This window comes from Acomys russatus, chromosome 15, assembly GCF_903995435.1.
Source record: "Acomys russatus chromosome 15, mAcoRus1.1, whole genome shotgun sequence".
In the NCBI taxonomy this organism is placed as follows: domain Eukaryota; kingdom Metazoa; phylum Chordata; class Mammalia; order Rodentia; family Muridae; genus Acomys; species Acomys russatus.
In genome coordinates this window covers 57,149,213-57,166,800 of record NC_067151.1, presented here as the reverse complement: position 1 = coordinate 57,166,800, position 17,588 = coordinate 57,149,213, and the positions used below count along the sequence as shown (strand labels likewise).

Here is a 17,588-nt window from a genome sequence, read left to right as displayed (position 1 = left end):
TCTTGCTTTCCAATTGGTCCTGATGCCTGCTTCTGATAATATCATACTTTTGTTTATTAATTTTTAAACTTATTTATTTTGGGACAGGGACTATCTGTCCCAAACCATTCCCCTTCTTAACCCTACTTTGATGTGCTGGATTTGTATGTGTATTTTTTAAAAAGTCAGGAGTTTGGGGTTGTTTGGTTTTTTTGTTTGTTTGGTTTGGTTTGGTTTGGATTTTTGTTTTTTGTTTTTTTTAGAAGCACTGGCCTTACTACCTTTAAAATATGTTTGTAAAATGAACATCATAGGATTCTTTCTTTTCTTCATCCTCAGTTTTGTTCTTTCTGTGTTCAGTTATTCAGACACCAGCAGGAAAGTCCCCAAACAAATCTCGTCTGTGCCTACCTCTTTAAAGGGCCAGCTGCACCTTTCTCATCTGTATGACCAGATACCAACTCATCTGACTTTATCTTTTTACTTGTTTTATTTGTTTGTTTATCTGTTGTGAGCTTGGCTCTCACAGTTGTTGTCCAGGCTGGCTCTGAACCCCTGGGCTCAAGCAGTCCCCTGCTGGGGCTCCATTTGGGTACCACAATGTCCTGCGCTCACACACCGTTTTTAAAAACATGTTTACCTGTTCTGCATTCATGCCTATTGCAAAAAACCCCTGTGGACCAAGTGATACATCTAATAGAATAAGTAGTTTCCTTCATGATGCAGGACTTTAGCTTTGGGGATCTGAGGTTTTTGTTTGGTTTGTTTGTTTTTATGGGTTTTTTGTTGTTGTTGTTGTTGTTTTCATTTTGTTTGTTTTTTTTCTCTCTCATACTTGGAGGCTTTAGACACAGAACACACAAGTAAACTTGATCTGGCCCCTGATTTTGGTACCATGGTGGTCACTGGGATCTAGTGAAAAACAGCTGATCCAAAATTGTCCTGCCCAGACCCAGCAATTCAATAATAGATTTGTTCACTTCAGCCTACTGACCATTGTCTCCATGTTTGGGAAGGGCCTGGCTTGGGTCGGGGTAGGGTACTAGGAGGGCTGTGGTGGGGTGGGGATGGGGTCAGGTGGGGTGGGGTGCTGATAGCCTCCTGTGTGGCTGGGTAACTGATTCTGGCCTCTGCATCCCTCAGTGTGAGTCCTTGGCTCTTTCCTCAAGCACTGACTATATTGATGGCTTAAAAAGATATTAAATTGTTCTTTTAATAAAAATTAAATTCTAATTTTTTTCTCCCTGGGAATGAAAATGTGAGCTTCTAAGTCATTATTAGACAGTTTATCTGTTCCATCCATTAATACTCAGAGTTCTATTGAAATATGTTATCCAATTTTTTTGAAATAAAAAGAGATAACAGTTAAGATGTAGTTGAAACACTTTCTTTTCTTCCTTCTTTCTCATTTTTCCCTTGTAACCAAAGAGTGTAGTGACCAAGTTTGACAGGTTTAATCTTAAACCCAGCACTAGGGAAGACCAAGGCAAGGTGTAAACTCAAGGCCAGTCTGAGGCACATAAAGAAGACGATGTGAAAAAACAAATATCAAAAACAGAAACCAAGCCAGGGTGAGGTGCCAGGAGTATACACAGCTAATGATGTCCAGGGCCTTAGAGAAGAATGCATAAGTGACCCGGAGAGTGAAGCCTGTGGCCTCTGTGGCCTCTGGCAGCATTGTATGCTCTGAAAGCCAGATGTCCAGGCGTCCCTTGAAAGCCACTGAGGAAGAGCAAGATTTTGACGAAACTCTACACGCATCTGTCTTGTTGTAGCTCAATGGTTGGGGTATTTTTATTATTTCTTTGTGAATGCTGAATGTATTTTAAACGCAGTAATATTCATCTACAGATTACTGAGAGAAAATTAGCATTTGCCTAAAAATGATTTTGCAAAGACTTTAGTTGGTCTGAAAAAAAAAAAAGGCTGGTAGTCTAGGGCTTAAGTCATAGGGGAAGCCCCTCCTATAGAGGAATGTTAATTCTGAACATGGCTGTTCTGGCAAGAGATCACATCCAAAGACCTTCTAGGTCTGAGTGATCCAGCTGGAATACAAACACACCTTTAAACCTAGAGACAGAGGCAAGCAGATCTGAGTTCAAGGGCAGCCTGGTATAGAGCAAGTTTCAGGTAAAGAAAAGCTTAGGTCCAGGCGTGGTGGTGCACACCTTTAATTCCAAACGATGAAGGTAAAGTTAGTTTATAGAAGGAAGCATCCATGTTGGAAAGCGATGTCTAATTGAGTGGCAGGAAAAGTGACAAATCGGAGAAGATTTGACAGAATAAATAGGATACGCTCAACTCTCACAAGAAGAGAGAAGAAAGGGAAGCTACTTAAGGAGCAATACAGAGAGAGAGAGAGAGAGAGAGAGAGAGAGAGAGAGAGAGAGAGAGAAGTAATAGACAGGTTACAGAGAGAGAACTCAGGTGAAGACCAAACAAGCCAGAGAATGAGAAGAAGCCAGAAGCTTAGAGCAGATTGCTGGAGTTAGTTTGAGGCTAAGCAGAACACTTCTAGCCGAGAGAGAAGCCAGATTAAATAAGTCAGCTGGGAGAGGAGTTTGAGCCAGAACAGCTGAGTTGAACCAGCCAGCCCAGAGCTCAGTAAGAACAAGGCTGAGCTTACTAAACAGTAAGTCTCAGAGGCTGAAAATATTCTAGGTCTGGGTTAGATCGGATGGAGGCTAGAAGCTTCCAGAACTAGGCCTAGGTCAGCAGACAGAGGCAGTAAACCTCCAAGACAACAATTACATCAGGTGAATAAAGGTTGCACTTACACCCTCCCACCTCCCTGAATACATGTAGCAAAGGAGATGCTGAGGTTGTGGCTGTAGCTTGGTCAACACATGTTCAGCATATACAAGGCTAAGAGTTCCATACCTACCACGGAAAAGATGAAAGACAACGTATTCTCAGGCTACTTACGGAAGCTTGAATTATTTATTCTCTTGCTAATCTAATTCTCTAAAACTTCCTTTCTACGCTTTTCTCATCTATTCTTAGGTACCAAAGGAAGAAATAAGGGAGAATTTACAAACCTGCAGGGCGTAGCTGCATCTACGACTGGAAAGATTTTAATTGCAGATAGTAACAACCAGTGCGTGCAGGTAATAACCCTATGTGTTCCTTTGCCTGTGTTGACTAGAGGTGGGTGTGCATTTCTCTAGTTTAGGGTCAAGATAAATGCTATGGGAGAGAAATAAGATGGATATGTAGACTTTTGTTGTAATTTTGTGTTCGTGTGTGTGTGTGTGTGTGTGTGTGTGTGTGTGTGTTTGTGTTAGGGGGCCTTTCTTAGGCAGCGTTGGCTTGTTCTGATCCACAGTGCATTTAAAAAATGCCTTTTCCTGCCCCGGTGGTTTTTTCTGTGCTCGCTCGGATTCTAATGGATGTGAATTCATTGTACAGATTTTTTCCAATGACGGGCAGTTCAAAAGTCGTTTCGGCATCCGCGGGCGATCCCCTGGACAGCTGCAGCGGCCCACGGGGGTAGCAGTGCACCCCAGTGGGGACATCATCATTGCAGATTATGATAACAAGTGGGTTAGCATTTTCTCCAGTGACGGGAAGTTTAAGGTAAGCGCGGCCACTATTGGGCCACTAAATAGTAAAAAGTGCAAGAAGCATAACACTAAATTATGTTTTTTCTTGGTTCAAATCCAAGCCAGTATTTCATAATTCATCAACCTCAGTTTTATTGAATGAAACTAACTGTGATAGTTTTATAGACTTGCTTTCTCTCTCTCTCCCCACATGTGCACACATTCAAATATATATATACACACACACATGTGTATACATGCAAATACATACATATATGCATATAGATGCTCACACACACACATACATGCATAGACACACCCATATATATTCTAAATGTGATTTATCTTATAAAGCAACAGTTGCTTGCTTACTTAAAAAAAAAAAAACATGCTTATTGGAAAACTATATTGTTACCTCAATTTGAGGGGGGAAAAAAAGAGCCAGTTTATGGGCTGGAGAGATGGCTCAGTGGTTAAGAGAACTGCCTGCTCTTCCAGAGGTCCTGAGTTCAATTCCTAGCAACCACGTGCTGCATCACAACCATCTATAATGTGAGATGATGCCCTCTCCTGGCATGAAGGTGTACAAGCAGGCAGAACATATACATAAATAAATAAAATTTTTATTTAAAAAAAAAGAGCCAGTTTGTGATTTCCAAATTAATTTCCAGACTGTCACGAGGAGCCTTCTACTTTCTCAGGCCTGTGGTAGAAAACATGGGAGAAACAACGTTATAATGTTCATTTTCCACCTTCGAAACCTACACAGGTACATTGGGGGAGGGGGAACCCTGATACACAAGAGATGTCAGTTGTAAATTATTTGCTATAATTGTAAGCACAGCACTAAAGGCTGTCACCTAGAACTAGGAAGGAAAAGAAAAACGGAGGCCGAATCGATAGGGACGAAGGTCTTGTCAGGTGAGATGGGCTACTGCCCTTCTAGCCTCTTTTTGCAAAATGTAAAACTGGCGTCTCTGTTATTGCTGAGCCCTGTGTTGCTGAGGCACGGTGCCTAGGAAAACCAACTTAAAAAGGACTTAGTTTGGCCCACAGTTTTGAAGGCTTCAGTCCATGGTCCCTCAGCCCTGTTGCTCTGGTCCTGTGGCGAACTGAGCTCAGCCCATGCTGGTGGGAATTGCTGACCTTGAGGCAGCAGGAAAGCAGAGTAAAGAGGAAGTGAACAGAGGTCCACAACCTCCATCAGGGGTGTGCCCCAGTGACCTTCCTGCTCTCCCCTGGGCCCTACCATCTCTCAGCGCCAGAGGGGACTAGGCCTTCCGCATCAAGATCCGACCACGAGCCTCTGCTTCTTCACAAGGCACAAGTCGCCAAGGAGCCCAGTGGGGATAATAGGAATTTTGCTATCACTCACGCCATTTCATATGTTTAGTCACAAAGGTCAAAGGTCAAAGGTCTTCTGGAAGGCCATGTGCACTATGCTTTATGCAGTCTCGTACCCAACCATCCGAAGGCTTCTAAGTTATTGGACAGCATGAACTTTAACTCAGATCAAGCCCTGGAATGCCACTTCTGTGCCTTATTAACTTTTTAAAATTTTATACATTTATTTGTTCACTTTACATCCTGATCAGAGCATCCCCCCCGTCCCCGCCCCCCCCCCCCCCCCCCCCGTCTCCTACTTTATGAACTTTTGGCCTTTGGAAAACTCTATCATTTCTCTAGGTGTTTAAAATTCAGAGTTTAAATATATCTATCTTACAGGACTTGAGTACAAGTTAAATGAAATTTATTTCTGGATTTTTCTATGTGTCTCCTCTAACAAGTGTTCTTTCTCCACGACTCTTATAGTCGTTTCCAAAACATAAAGTTTGTGTGACCAGCTATGGCTTCATGGCTCATGAAGGTGTTTGGTAGCCCCCGCATCACTGCCTTCTCTGCAGGTGTGGAGTGTGCTTTCCTAATCCACTCTGGAATCTTAAAAGTGAGTCTCAAGTCTCTGATGGCAGGCATTTGAAGTCTTTGGGCTGTCATGGCCACCTCATGATATTTACAAGACGATGTTTGTGAACTGAGTTACTTTTTTTTTTAACTCTCAGATTAGAGCCCTTGTTTTATATAAGGCAAAATGACTATCAATCTGTAGGTTGGGGAGCAAGTACTTCAACAGCTTTTGCATTTTGAGCAAGAGTTGGCTAGCTAGGAGGGAAGGGCTTCCTCTTTGGGACGTTTTATGCCTTTGACTTGATAGTTCAATACCTTAGAATAAACACTGAAGTCCTAAAATTGGGCGTGGTTGGGAATTGGTGCAGAAAACACTGTGAAGCGCTTCTGCCCCCTAGTGGACAGAAGGACATTGCCTGTTGCAGCAAGAACTCATTAAAGTAAAAAGGATAGCACATGAAAAGCTCGCCCAGGTGTGCAGCCTACAACTTAGTATCAAGAGAGTATTGTTTTTGCTTCTTTAATGGGACAGTGAACTCAACAGTGCACCTGGCTTTCCTTTCACAGCACAGTTTGTGTTTGTTCCTAATTTCTCAGATGTGTAACATCTTACTTCCGCTTTTATAGACATCTGGTCTGTAGTCTAGTATTTATCCTTCTCTGCCTCCTTTTATGTCTTCCCTTTCATCTTCTCTCATGGCTTATATCTTCCAGCCCAGCTGGGAGCCTTTTGTGATCAGTACGCGCACGCATGCACACGCGCACACACATGTGTGCAAGATATACGGTGACCTTTATGGCCACTGTATTCTAAAATGTGTCAACCTTTCCCTATTGAACTTGCAAGCTTTTTGTTGAGTTAAGTGCTCCCATTTAACTGTCCAATGCCAAGATGTGAAATGTGCTTCCTACTATTCTGAGACTGTAGAATGCATACATGGGGGCATGGCTTCTTATTTCGCTTTGTAGAATTCTCTGCAGCCGAGCAATAGTGGGAAGTGGAGGGAAACGGACACTTGGCTTCAGCTTTAAGTTGTGCTTGTGGATCTGCCTCAGTTGGCCTGCCATACTAAAACAAAGATAATCCTTTGGTTTCTGTTTTCATTCTAGGTAATTATCCACTCGATATTATATGGTTGAGCCATTCTAAGTAACTGCTGCTGATTTTAGCACTAAGTAGTAGTCATGTTAGGCAGTAACGAGCAAAGGGGCAGCTTTTGATCCCATGTGATACCTTCCTTTCAGGCTTGAAAGCACGTGAGCGGTTTCCTCACGTGCCAGTATGTTAGAGCTTCTTTGATCCTTGGGCTTCATTGCAGCATCGGAATCAAACTTACACAAGCGATTCCCTGGCCTAAGACAAGATGTCTCCTTTCAAAGTAATTGCGTCTCTCTGCTCTAAGGTGGCCACATCTGAATTCTCTTCATTTTTAAACTTAGAAAAGAGTCCCATGAGAAGTCCTACGCAGGGAAAGCTCCATCCGTGCGTCTGGAAATGAAGATGCATATGCAGGAGGCTGGAGAGATGGCTAGGTGGAGGAAGCATTTGCTGTAGAGAGCCCTGCACCCAGCTCATGGTGGCTCCCGACCATCTGTAACTCCAGTTCCAGGGGGCTCTGACGCCTTCTTCCGAGCTCTGAAGTCACCAAGCACACACAGACATGCATGTAGGCAAGACACTCATACGCATAAAGTAAAATAAATAGATGTTAAAAAAAAATTAAAGTGTGCATCTGCTGCTCACAGGTTTTTATCAGGCAATGGTAGCCCGGGGAGAGAGGGTTCTGTGGCAGAACCTATGAAAAGCAATTGGTGGAAGTTGGCTTTTTAAGGTAAAAGATAGCACGAATAGGCTTTTAAAATACGTGTACAATAAAATAAAAAGTAAGATTTCCCTTTTGCCGCCTCTGACCTCCATTTCCTAGGCGACAGACTCTGAGGTCTGACTTTGCCTCCCGGAAGTGCATTCTCCATATGGGGTTGGTTCCGGGACCCCTGTGGACACCAAGACCAAAGTGGTTCAGGTTTTTCCTACGAAATGATACTGTTTGTATATAAGCCATAAACACCTTTCTATTTTGAATCATCTCTAGATTCCTTGTGCCGAATACAACGCAGATCACTCGTAGGCATTTGCTGTGCTAGGGAAGAGTGACAAGAAAAAGGTCTGCATGTGTTCCGGAGAGATTTTTGATATGAGGTTGACGTATAAATGCAGAACTCAAGTATATGGAAATCTATGGTTATTAAAAATCGAGTGCTTTGCTCTCCCTGTGAGAATGTGAGGATTTAGTCATGATTTGGAGCTGGGGAGATAGCTCAGTCTCTAAGGGGCTTGCTGTATAAGCACCAGAACCCGAGTTTGGTCCCCTGTAACGTATGTTTAAAAAGAATCAGCGTGATAATGCGTGCTGGAGATGGATGCTGCCAAGAACGGCAGATCCCAGGGACCCCTGACGCTGGGCCAATCTGCCTGGTTAGCTAGCTCGAAGCCAATGAGAGGATCTGTCCCAAAGCACAAGGTGTATGTCCCTCAGTGAACAATACCCAGAGTTGAATCCTGGCCTCTACACACTTACCATACATAGACACTTACCTTCCTGCATACATACATACATACATACATACATATAAACATACATACCTACATACATACACACATTCAAATAATAACCATGATTAGGCTAGCTTATAAATAATTCCGGACTTTTGTTTTTAATGTAGTAAACAAGTGATTTTGAGTACCATAGTTGCATCAGTGAGTGTGGTTGGCCTTGAGCACGCCATGGGGCATAGAATAGATGTGACTTCTAACCACACGGAACTTAATTCTAATGAAGTTTAATAGCATATGCCTGAGATTTCAGTGCTAGGTGTGAGGCATAGCAGCAACAGTGATGGCTTCTGTTTAGGAAAAGAACAAGGAATCTTAAGGTTAGAGGAAGTGAGTGGACCTGTCTGTGCAAACTCCAGATGTGCTCAAAGCAAGTGATTTTTCACCAAGTGTCCATGCCGAAGGCCACTGTGGCCCAGATTTGATGGCACATGACTTAAAGATACAGCTTTTGTGTTTTTTTGTTTTTCATTTTTTGACACAGGGTTTCTCTGTGTAGCCTTGGCTGTCCTGGACTCGATATGTAGACCAGGCTGGCCTCGAACTCACATGGATCCGCCTTCCTCTGCCTCCCGAGTGCTGGGATTAAAGGCGTGCGCCACCACGCCCGGCAAAGATATAGCTTTTATGTGAGTGCCATTAGCAGATGTTGAATATGGCAGAGCCGGTTTTGTGGGACAGAGATAACATTGTCCCACATGCTACTCTGAACATGCAAGCAAATGGTTTTCTAAGACAGCTATCTAGCCCAAGGTTGGCTTCTGTAACGCTTTGAACTTCAGTGTTTATACCCAGTTTCTCTGCTTGTTTCTAACAGACAAAAATCGGATCAGGAAAACTGATGGGGCCCAAAGGCGTTTCTGTGGACCGAAATGGGCACATCATTGTGGTGGACAACAAGGCATGCTGCGTGTTCATCTTCCAGCCAAACGGGAAAATAGTCACCAGGTTTGGTAGCCGAGGAAACGGGGACAGGCAGTTTGCAGGTACACTTGCCGGTAATGTGTAAGCCCCCTTTCCGAAGCTGCTTCTGCTCACATTTGCATGGTGCTTGAGTATGTTGAAGCGCCCCCACCTCCATGCCACCCCCTCACCCCACTCCCATCCCCCTACCCCTACCCCCACCCCTCCCCCACCCCCACTCCCATCCCCCCACCCCTACCCCTATCCCCCCTACCTCTACCCTCACCCCCACCCCAACGCTCCACCCCCCACCTTTACCCCCACCCCCCACCCCTACCCCAACCCTCCACCCCCCCACCTCTACACCCACCCTCCCCCCCACCCCCACTCCTATCCCCCCCACCCCCCATGTGTGTGCTGGCTTTGGGGGAAGTACTGGGGGTGTAACCAAAGTAGAAGCAAAGTAGCCGCTTCTCAGTTATCCTGAGAAGGCTCGCTTCAACAGGTAGCCTTTAAATGGTTTCTACTGACTGTTCACACAGAAGATACTGGCTTTTCAAATATTTGTATTAAGTAAAATAATACATTTTAAAATAAAATATTAAAACACACACACACACACACACACACACACACACGTGTTTGAAGAACAATGAACGACCGTTTCCCATGGTTGCAGTTTTCTTTAACGAGCCTCTGGATCGAGTTTATTTCACCTTTGTAGGTAACTGCAAGAGAGCAGGAGTGTAGAACCTTTGCATAGAGCAACAGAGGCAGTCCTTTTTACTTTGTGCTCTGCAACTTTGCAGTCGCAGGCTTGCTTGGATGCGCACAGCCCATCGATTTCCTTTTCAGAGGGTGCTTGGCTAGATTTAGTGCCGGTCGGCATCATTTTTCTTTGGGCTCATTTTCTCCTTCTTTGTCCCGGCCAGACTTGAATAGTCACTCAATATTATAAAATGTGGATTTTCTGCCCAGTTTTTTTTTTTTTTTTCAGAAGAAAAATTATATTTTGGAGCCTCTTTCCCAGGGCTGAGAATGACCGTGGTTTTCTTTGTAGGATTCCCTCACCTCCCATACTCGGCAAAAAGCATCTCCTGGTCAGAGGTGGTGGGTGTGGCTTACAGAGTTCTGTACATCTGCTCATCCTGCTTTCTTAGGACTGCCACTCTTAGGCACTTGGTGGGGAGAGGCCAGGGCAGACAGTCACAAGTTGAGAAACATACGAGACCTAGCTTGGAGCTGGGAGTCTGGCTGAGTGATTGTCCATGGATTGGGGCTTTGTCCTTCGCCCTTTCGTTAATGAAGTCAATGTGCTAACCTTGTCCAGTGTGGCAATGACTGTCTTTGCTGTCGGAGCCCTCATGTGTTTCCCCCCATCTTATTACAGGTCCCCATTTCGCAGCTGTAAATAGCAACAATGAGATCATCGTTACAGATTTCCATAATCATTCTGTCAAGGTAATGTTAGCACTCCAACTGTCGCTAACTCCGAACTGCTTTTACAGAGAAACTGGTCTGGTTGGGGGTAACGTACAGCACTGGACAGACACTCAGAATACTGGAGTAAGCCTGTGGGGATCTGACTTCAGCTTCAACACAAAGGTTTTAGCTCGATAAGATATGTTGGCCGTCAGTTTCTTAGTTGGAAGCTGGGATGAATGAGCATGATTTAAAATTTTTGTAAAACGGTTGCTTGGACGTAGAGACAGAACTTTCTGGAACTTACTTGCTACTTGACTAGCAACAAACTAAAAATTCACTGTCTGGATCTTCTGCAGCATAAGACCTTCAAACATGAGATGTTAGAACTCTGCTGTGGCAACAGACTTGGGGTAGGTCAGTAATCAGTCAATGACTGACCCCACAGTGTTTCACATATTTATTTGTTCTTGCAATTGGTGCACCGTAGAAAATAACAGGTTTGCCGACGCGGTGGCGCGCACCTTTAATCCCAGCACTCAGGAGGCAGGCAGATCTGGATTGGAGGCCAGCCCGGTCTACAGAGTGAGTTCCAGGACAGCCAGGGCTATACAGAGGAACCCTGTCTGAAACAAACAGATAAATAAATACATTAAATTAAATTTAAAAAGAGCAGTCTCCTCTAACAATATGAGGTATCTATATTATTTTAAGACCTCCACTTTGAGGTCTTTCACACAATGATTCAATATGTTCAGTAGTTGCGGGTACAGTTTCTCCAGGACTGACGCATGCTCCATTGAAGGTGTGCAGGTGGTCACACCAGTACGCTGGCAAGCATTTCTTCTCAGGGTTGCATTTGTTTCTAGGGTTAGTCATTTGGGCTGAAGGTCCAGCCCTGGCATATTCAAGGCGCTGGGTTCAATTCCCAATGTTGGAGGAGTCCAGGAGTCTATAGATACTGTATTGGTTTTTCTTCCCCCTGTGCATAACAGACTCAGGATTCAGTTTACTTCCTGAATACGATACAGAAAGCACTTGTGTCAACTTTCTGTTGCTGTGATAAAATATCAGAGAACAAACAACTTCAAGGAGCAAAGGTTTATTTTGGTTCATGGTCTCCTCATCTCAGTCATACTCCTCAGAGAAAGAGAAACAGAGGCAAAGAGCCCAGGGCTACGGTATACCCCCTCAAGAGCAAAGGCGCAGGTGACCTACTTCCTCCAGACTGGCTAGACTGCCTCCCCCTGCTTTCTGCTGCCCCCTACAGGTCCATTCAGTGATGACACTATCGGTGAGTCAGTCCATTGATGAAGTCAGAGCATCCACTCCCCTCTAGGAAGTCCACCTCGGAACATCCTTGAATTTGGAGACGCATGAACCTATGAAGACACATTTCAGATCCAAGCCATAGCAGCCAGGAACACGGACGACTAATTATAAAATAGAACATTTGTAACGGCATCCTGCTGTAGCTGTTGTATATTGAGACCCCGTCTTCAGTGAACATCAAAGGGGGGAAAAAAAAAGTCAAACAACAAATATAAAGCAAAGTCTGCGTTCTTTATTTCAATATGAAGTAGATGCACTAATGTCAAGAAAAATATACTGGGTCTAAAAACTAAGTAAAGATCCCCAAAAGGATCATGGGTAGGAATGAATAAAGAAAGGAGCATAGAATAACAGTGCCCTCACCAACTCCAACATACTGATCTTTAAAGCTACAGTGTTGTGTATACATAAGCCTAAGAATTAAGGAAACCTTTTCAGTGCTTCCTCTTTTTCCTACCCTCTCTCCCTTTCTCTCTCTTTCTCTCTCTCTCTCTCTCTCTCTCTCTCTCTCTCTCTCTCTCTCTTTCTTCTCTTTTCTTATTGCTGAAGATAAAATTCAGGTTTTCATGCATGCTAGGCACGTGCTGCACCAGTTAGCTGCACCTGTGGCATACCCAGCTTGCACTGGGGCACTTGTAACTTATCCCATTAGCAAGAGCTACCTGTGCTTGTTTTGAGGAGCTAACGGGGACTCGAAGGTCCTGAAGTCATCCTCAGGTCAGATCTGTGCTCCAAGCTGTGAGCCCTCCGAGGTCCACACGTGAACAACCTTCACTCTAAAGTTGATTTGTTAGTTAACATTTCCATACATGTAAGCATCCTCATAATGGGTATTTAAATTGACATCCTAGGGACACTTCGGAGCCCTTAAGTGTCACCTGAAGCATCAAGATAAAACTGGTCACTATAGTGTTGCCATTAGATACATTGAATGTTGTCATTAAAAGTCTCATTTCATAACCTGTAACCTGAGGCTGGAGAGATGGCTCCATGGTTAAGAGCACTGGTTGCTCTTCCAAAGGACCCAGGGTTCAATTTCCAGTACCCACATAGCAGCTGACAACTGTCTGTAACTCCAGTTTTGGGGAATCTGGCACCTTCACAAACACACACACACAAGCAAGCAGAACACCAATGTACATAAAACATAAACAAACAAACAAACAAACCCTGTCACCTCTATTTGATCCGTATAGTGTATCACTCTTAATAAGAATAATCAGTAAACCAGAGTGAGTGACCGATCACTCACACCAGGCAAGGGAGAGCATTTCCTAGGAGCTCTGTTTACCCCTCACTTGGAACAGCCTCTGTTGGTCCTAATTGTGAAAGCCTTAGGATTTAGAAACTCTCCATTTTAGCTAAAATACCTTCTGAGGGAAATAAAGCAGACCATGTTTACTCTTCACCCATGGCTCCTGTCTGTTCATGCACGTGTTGACACACATAAATGCCTATATCCTCCCTAAGTATGACACCCAGCCCTCTTGTTCTTATTATGTTGATATAGTAAAATTGATAATAAACCCTGAATATTTGGTCTAACAAAACCGTGATTCAAACTGAATGACAATCCATCCTATAGAGACAGAGTGCCCATTCTTGGAATTTTTATTTTTTTAGTAAACTAAGCTACTTGTTTGAAGATAGAATAATATCTAGTATTGTTTAAAAAAAATTTTCGGTTCTATCCATAACATTTTATATTATTTTATTATTTATAAAAATAATATAAGTATTTAACACCCAGTTGTTAATGACAGAATAAATGACAGAATAATAAATGATATTGCATATGATATGGGAGCCACAGGTGGCAGGAGTCTAGTCGATAGACCACTTTTCTCACACGTTTCTCAAGTCACAGGTCTTGCTCAGACAGTAATTTTTTTTTTTAAAGCAATATGGCCGGGTCAGCTATTTTTAAGTAAAGGAGTTTTTCAATATCTCATACAGGTATTTAATCAGGAAGGAGAATTCATGTTGAAGTTTGGCTCCAATGGGGAAGGAAATGGACAGTTTAATGCGCCAACAGGTGTGGCGGTGGATTCGAACGGAAACATCATTGTGGCTGACTGGGGAAACAGCAGGATCCAGGTATGTTAGCCGCTAATGGGTGCAGCGATGTGGGTGAGAGAGCTCTCTCAAGTGAAAAGTTGCCCAGCCTAGAACCCAAAGTCCTAACACCACACACACTTAGACGGGAAAGGGAGACCAAATCCTCTAATTCAAAGTTTTTATTTATCATATTTTTTTGTTTGAATGTTTATCTCCTTGGACCTGTAATGTGCTCATAGCTGAGAGTCAAGGGAGCCATTGAACAAAAAGCACTAGTTGGATGTTTTACTGGCCTCAAAGACTCTTTCTGTTATTTATGAACACAGGCAATAATCAGTAATTTTAATAAAACCTATGATTGTCACTAAGAAAAAAACCACACACACACACACACACACACACACACACACACACACAAATGTTCATGTCTCTTTACAGTTGTTCCAGACACTCCACACTATTATTTATGTTTATTGCTATTATCGTTTCTTTTCAGTCAGTGTGCCAGTTAGGAGGCAAGCAGCCAAAGCCGAATGTGTTGATACTTGACTGTAACCCCAACACATGGAGAAGGAGAAGAAAAAAGATAAACAGTTGAGGTCGCCTTCATCTAGAGAGTTCAAGCCCAGCCTGACTGACTTCAAACCATATACATCCATACATAAATGCATATATAAATACATATATACACACATTCATATATGGTCCTACTATATATATAATTATTATATTATAATTTTGTATTTTTTCTAGTCCAAGCTGACTATAATAAACTCCCTGTATAATCAATGTTTATCTAGTATGTGCAAGACCCTGCATTCAATCCCCAAAACTGAATAAACTAGGTATGGTGACAGAGACATATAACCCTACCACTTGGGAGGTGGAGACGGAGAGGTCATCCTTGAGTTTGAGGCTAGCCTGGACTATGTGAGACCCTATCTCAAAAGAGCGAGCGCCTCCTGAGATCTCTACCAGTGGTCTCCTGGTGGTGAGCGGGAGAGTCTGATACTTTAGAAGCCAGGGTCCAGGCAAGTTACGAAGGCCCACAGGTGCCGTTTACATTCTGTGGCCTCAGGGCATCTACCTGCTTACATCGTTTCTTAAAACTCCACGTGTGCCAAACAAAACGGTCCAAAGGATCGAGCCTAGGAACTTGTAAAGGAGGAAGTCTTACAGGTCTGGATTTGTGCCTCTTATTTCATCACAGCGGCATCATGTGGGCCATGAAAAGCTGCTGCCGTCTGCCCAGATGGGCACGTTGCACTATACAGATGTCAACAGGGGAAAATAAAATCTCAGTTTTGCCACTGCACATGTGACAGCCATTGTAATATAAGATAAAGCGGCCAGGCCCCTTCCTTTTCTTCTTCTGGGGATGGTGCTTAAAAGCACTCAAAATGGTCCAATATTTGATATGCTATCATAGTCTCTCCTACAATACAGCCTCTAACAAAACTAGGTTGTCTGAACCCCTGGCAACAGGATTGTTTACCTGTACACCAAGAAGGTTGAGAAAGCACCTAAATCTGCATGCGGTGTGTGCCGAGGCAGACTTCGCAGGGTTCGTGCTGTGAGGCCTAGAGTCCTGACGAGGCTGTCCAAGACTAAGAAACACGGTCAGCAGGGCCTACAGTGGCTCCATGTGTGCCAAGGGTATCCAAGACAGGATCAAGCGGGCTTTCCTTATTGAGGAAGAGAAAATCATTGTGAATGTGTTGAAGGCACAAGCACAGAGTCAGAAAGCAAAATAAATATGTTGCTTTTTTAAGTAATAAAAGTAAAGGCTCGGTTAAAAAAAAAAAAAAAGATAAAGCAGCCAACAAGTTTCATGGCAGTGACTCATGAGTCCAGCCATGGTCATCTGTATGCTGGAGAAGTCGAGAACCTAGTAGCCTCTCGGTCCACCAGGCTGCTGCCTCAGCAGTTCCAACCTTGAAGTTAAGGCCTAGACCGTAGGCCCTGAGCAGTGGTTCTCAGCCTTCCTGATACTGCGACCCTTTAATACAATTACTCACGTGGGGGTGACCCCCTAGCCATAATATTATTTTGTTGTTGTTGTTGCTACTTCCCAACTGTAATTTTGCTTCTATTATGAATTGTGGTGTAAATATTTTTTAAGATAGAGAGTTGCCAAAGGGGTCATGACCCACAGGTTGAGAACCACTGCCCTACCTCAGGTCTTCTTCAGCCTGTGTTGGAAGGCTAAAGAAGCTGGGTTCCGATGTCAGCAAAGGATGGTAGCAGTGGTGGCAGCGGCAACAACCAGGTAGATGCACTCACCAGTGGGGACAGAAGACAGTAGGGCCCAAAAGCAACAACTTCTTTCTCAGACCTCCTTATGCCTGGGCCATAATAAGGAAGTACTGCCATACTAAGAGAGACCTGCCCTCTACCCCCCACCCCACCCCCAGGTAATCTTTTCAGGAAATATACTTATGGACGTTCCCAGAAGCCGTCTTATAGTTGCTCCCAAATCCAACCAAATCCACAACCAAGATTAACCATCAAATACTGCGTGTGTACAAGCACCCCGAACAAAACCCGAGCGTCCCTTCCATGCTGTTTTTAGATACGTGGTTTTCAGCATATGTACCTTCCCTGATGCTCGTATCTTATGTCCACGCAGGTTTTTGATGGCAGTGGATCCTTCCTGTCCTATATCAACACATCTGCTGACCCACTCTATGGCCCCCAAGGCCTGGCCCTGACGTCAGACGGCCACGTTGTGGTTGCCGACTCCGGAAACCACTGTTTCAAGGTCTATCGGTACTTGCAGTAACAGCAGACACCCCTGTGCTGTGAGCCCTTGCACTAGAAACTGGAATGGAGTTCCCAGAGTGGGACCCGGATCACAACAGGACTTTTCATACTAGAAAGAATCTTTGGTGAACTTTCCAAGGTTTTTTTTTTTTTTCTTCTGAATGTAACCATTTCCTGAAAAACAAAAACAAAACCTGCTTATCCAATTTCTGTAATTCACTTTTAGGATTTAAAAAGAATCTCTTCTACTGGATCTATATAAACTGCGAAGTTTTACACCTGCGAACTCTGGCTCATAGGACGGGGATTTAGGTAGTTAAACTAATTTTTGCAAACCAGACCTTAAGGAGAATTAGCATATCCGTTGACCAGTGAATGAATGGCAAGCCTTTGCATAGCGCTTCCGAGAACAAAACTTGTAGTTTCCTATTTTTTCTAACGTCAATCACAAGACCCTGGGGACCTTCCAACCTCACTTTTACAGTAGGTGTTATTACTCTGGTGACATGTTTTTGGTTATCAACAACCACGTATAAATTACTTTTGAAAAATCCAAGGCATCCTGCAAGGCCCTCCCAAGCTCTATTTCGTGGGGGGGAGGGGGGGGGGCCTTGAGTTGAGCCCCGTCAGAATCAATGCAAATTCCGCAGCCTTTCTGGGTTTACTCAAAGATCTTTCCGGTGTGTTCTCTTCGCCTCTCTCAGTTTCTGCTCACCTCGCATCAGAAAAACGAAATATGTTATCTCTGGAAAACCTGAACTTCCCGATGCTTTGGAAGGCATACAGCAAAAGCAAGGGCACCCTCCCCTCCGCCCCCCCTGCCTCCCCCCACCTCCAGTTGTTCGTTTCAGATCAACATGCCAGAACGTAATCAAGAGAAGTCATGTTCACGTGCCATGTGTTCAATATGTCATTCTTCTTCCACATCATGAAAGCGAAAGCTTTACCTCCTGAAAAAAAAAATGTCAGCACATGTAGTCGGACGCCAGTGTCCTGGGACAGAGAGCCATAAGCAGCCCTTTGGAGGATGGATGGTGTCAACCAAAGGCATGTGATTGATGAATGATTTT

At 43.8% G+C, this 17,588-nt stretch overlaps 1 protein-coding gene across 5 annotated transcripts in view; it reads left to right on the top strand.

Moving 5' to 3' along the window:
• Window positions 1-16,706, top strand: part of Trim2 (tripartite motif containing 2) — a 144,211-nt gene extending 127,505 nt beyond the window's left edge. For all 5 annotated transcript variants that reach the window (XM_051157370.1, XM_051157366.1, XM_051157368.1 and 2 more), the window contains exons 7-12: window positions 2,983-3,086; window positions 3,388-3,555; window positions 8,858-9,026; window positions 10,334-10,404; window positions 13,654-13,794; window positions 16,385-16,706. In XM_051157370.1, the coding sequence (XP_051013327.1) occupies window positions 2,983-3,086; window positions 3,388-3,555; window positions 8,858-9,026; window positions 10,334-10,404; window positions 13,654-13,794; window positions 16,385-16,537 (806 nt within the window). In that variant the 3' untranslated portion in view covers window positions 16,538-16,706. The remainder of the gene's footprint in view (window positions 1-2,982; window positions 3,087-3,387; window positions 3,556-8,857; window positions 9,027-10,333; window positions 10,405-13,653; window positions 13,795-16,384) is intronic.
• Window positions 16,707-17,588: the final 882 nt, after the last annotated feature.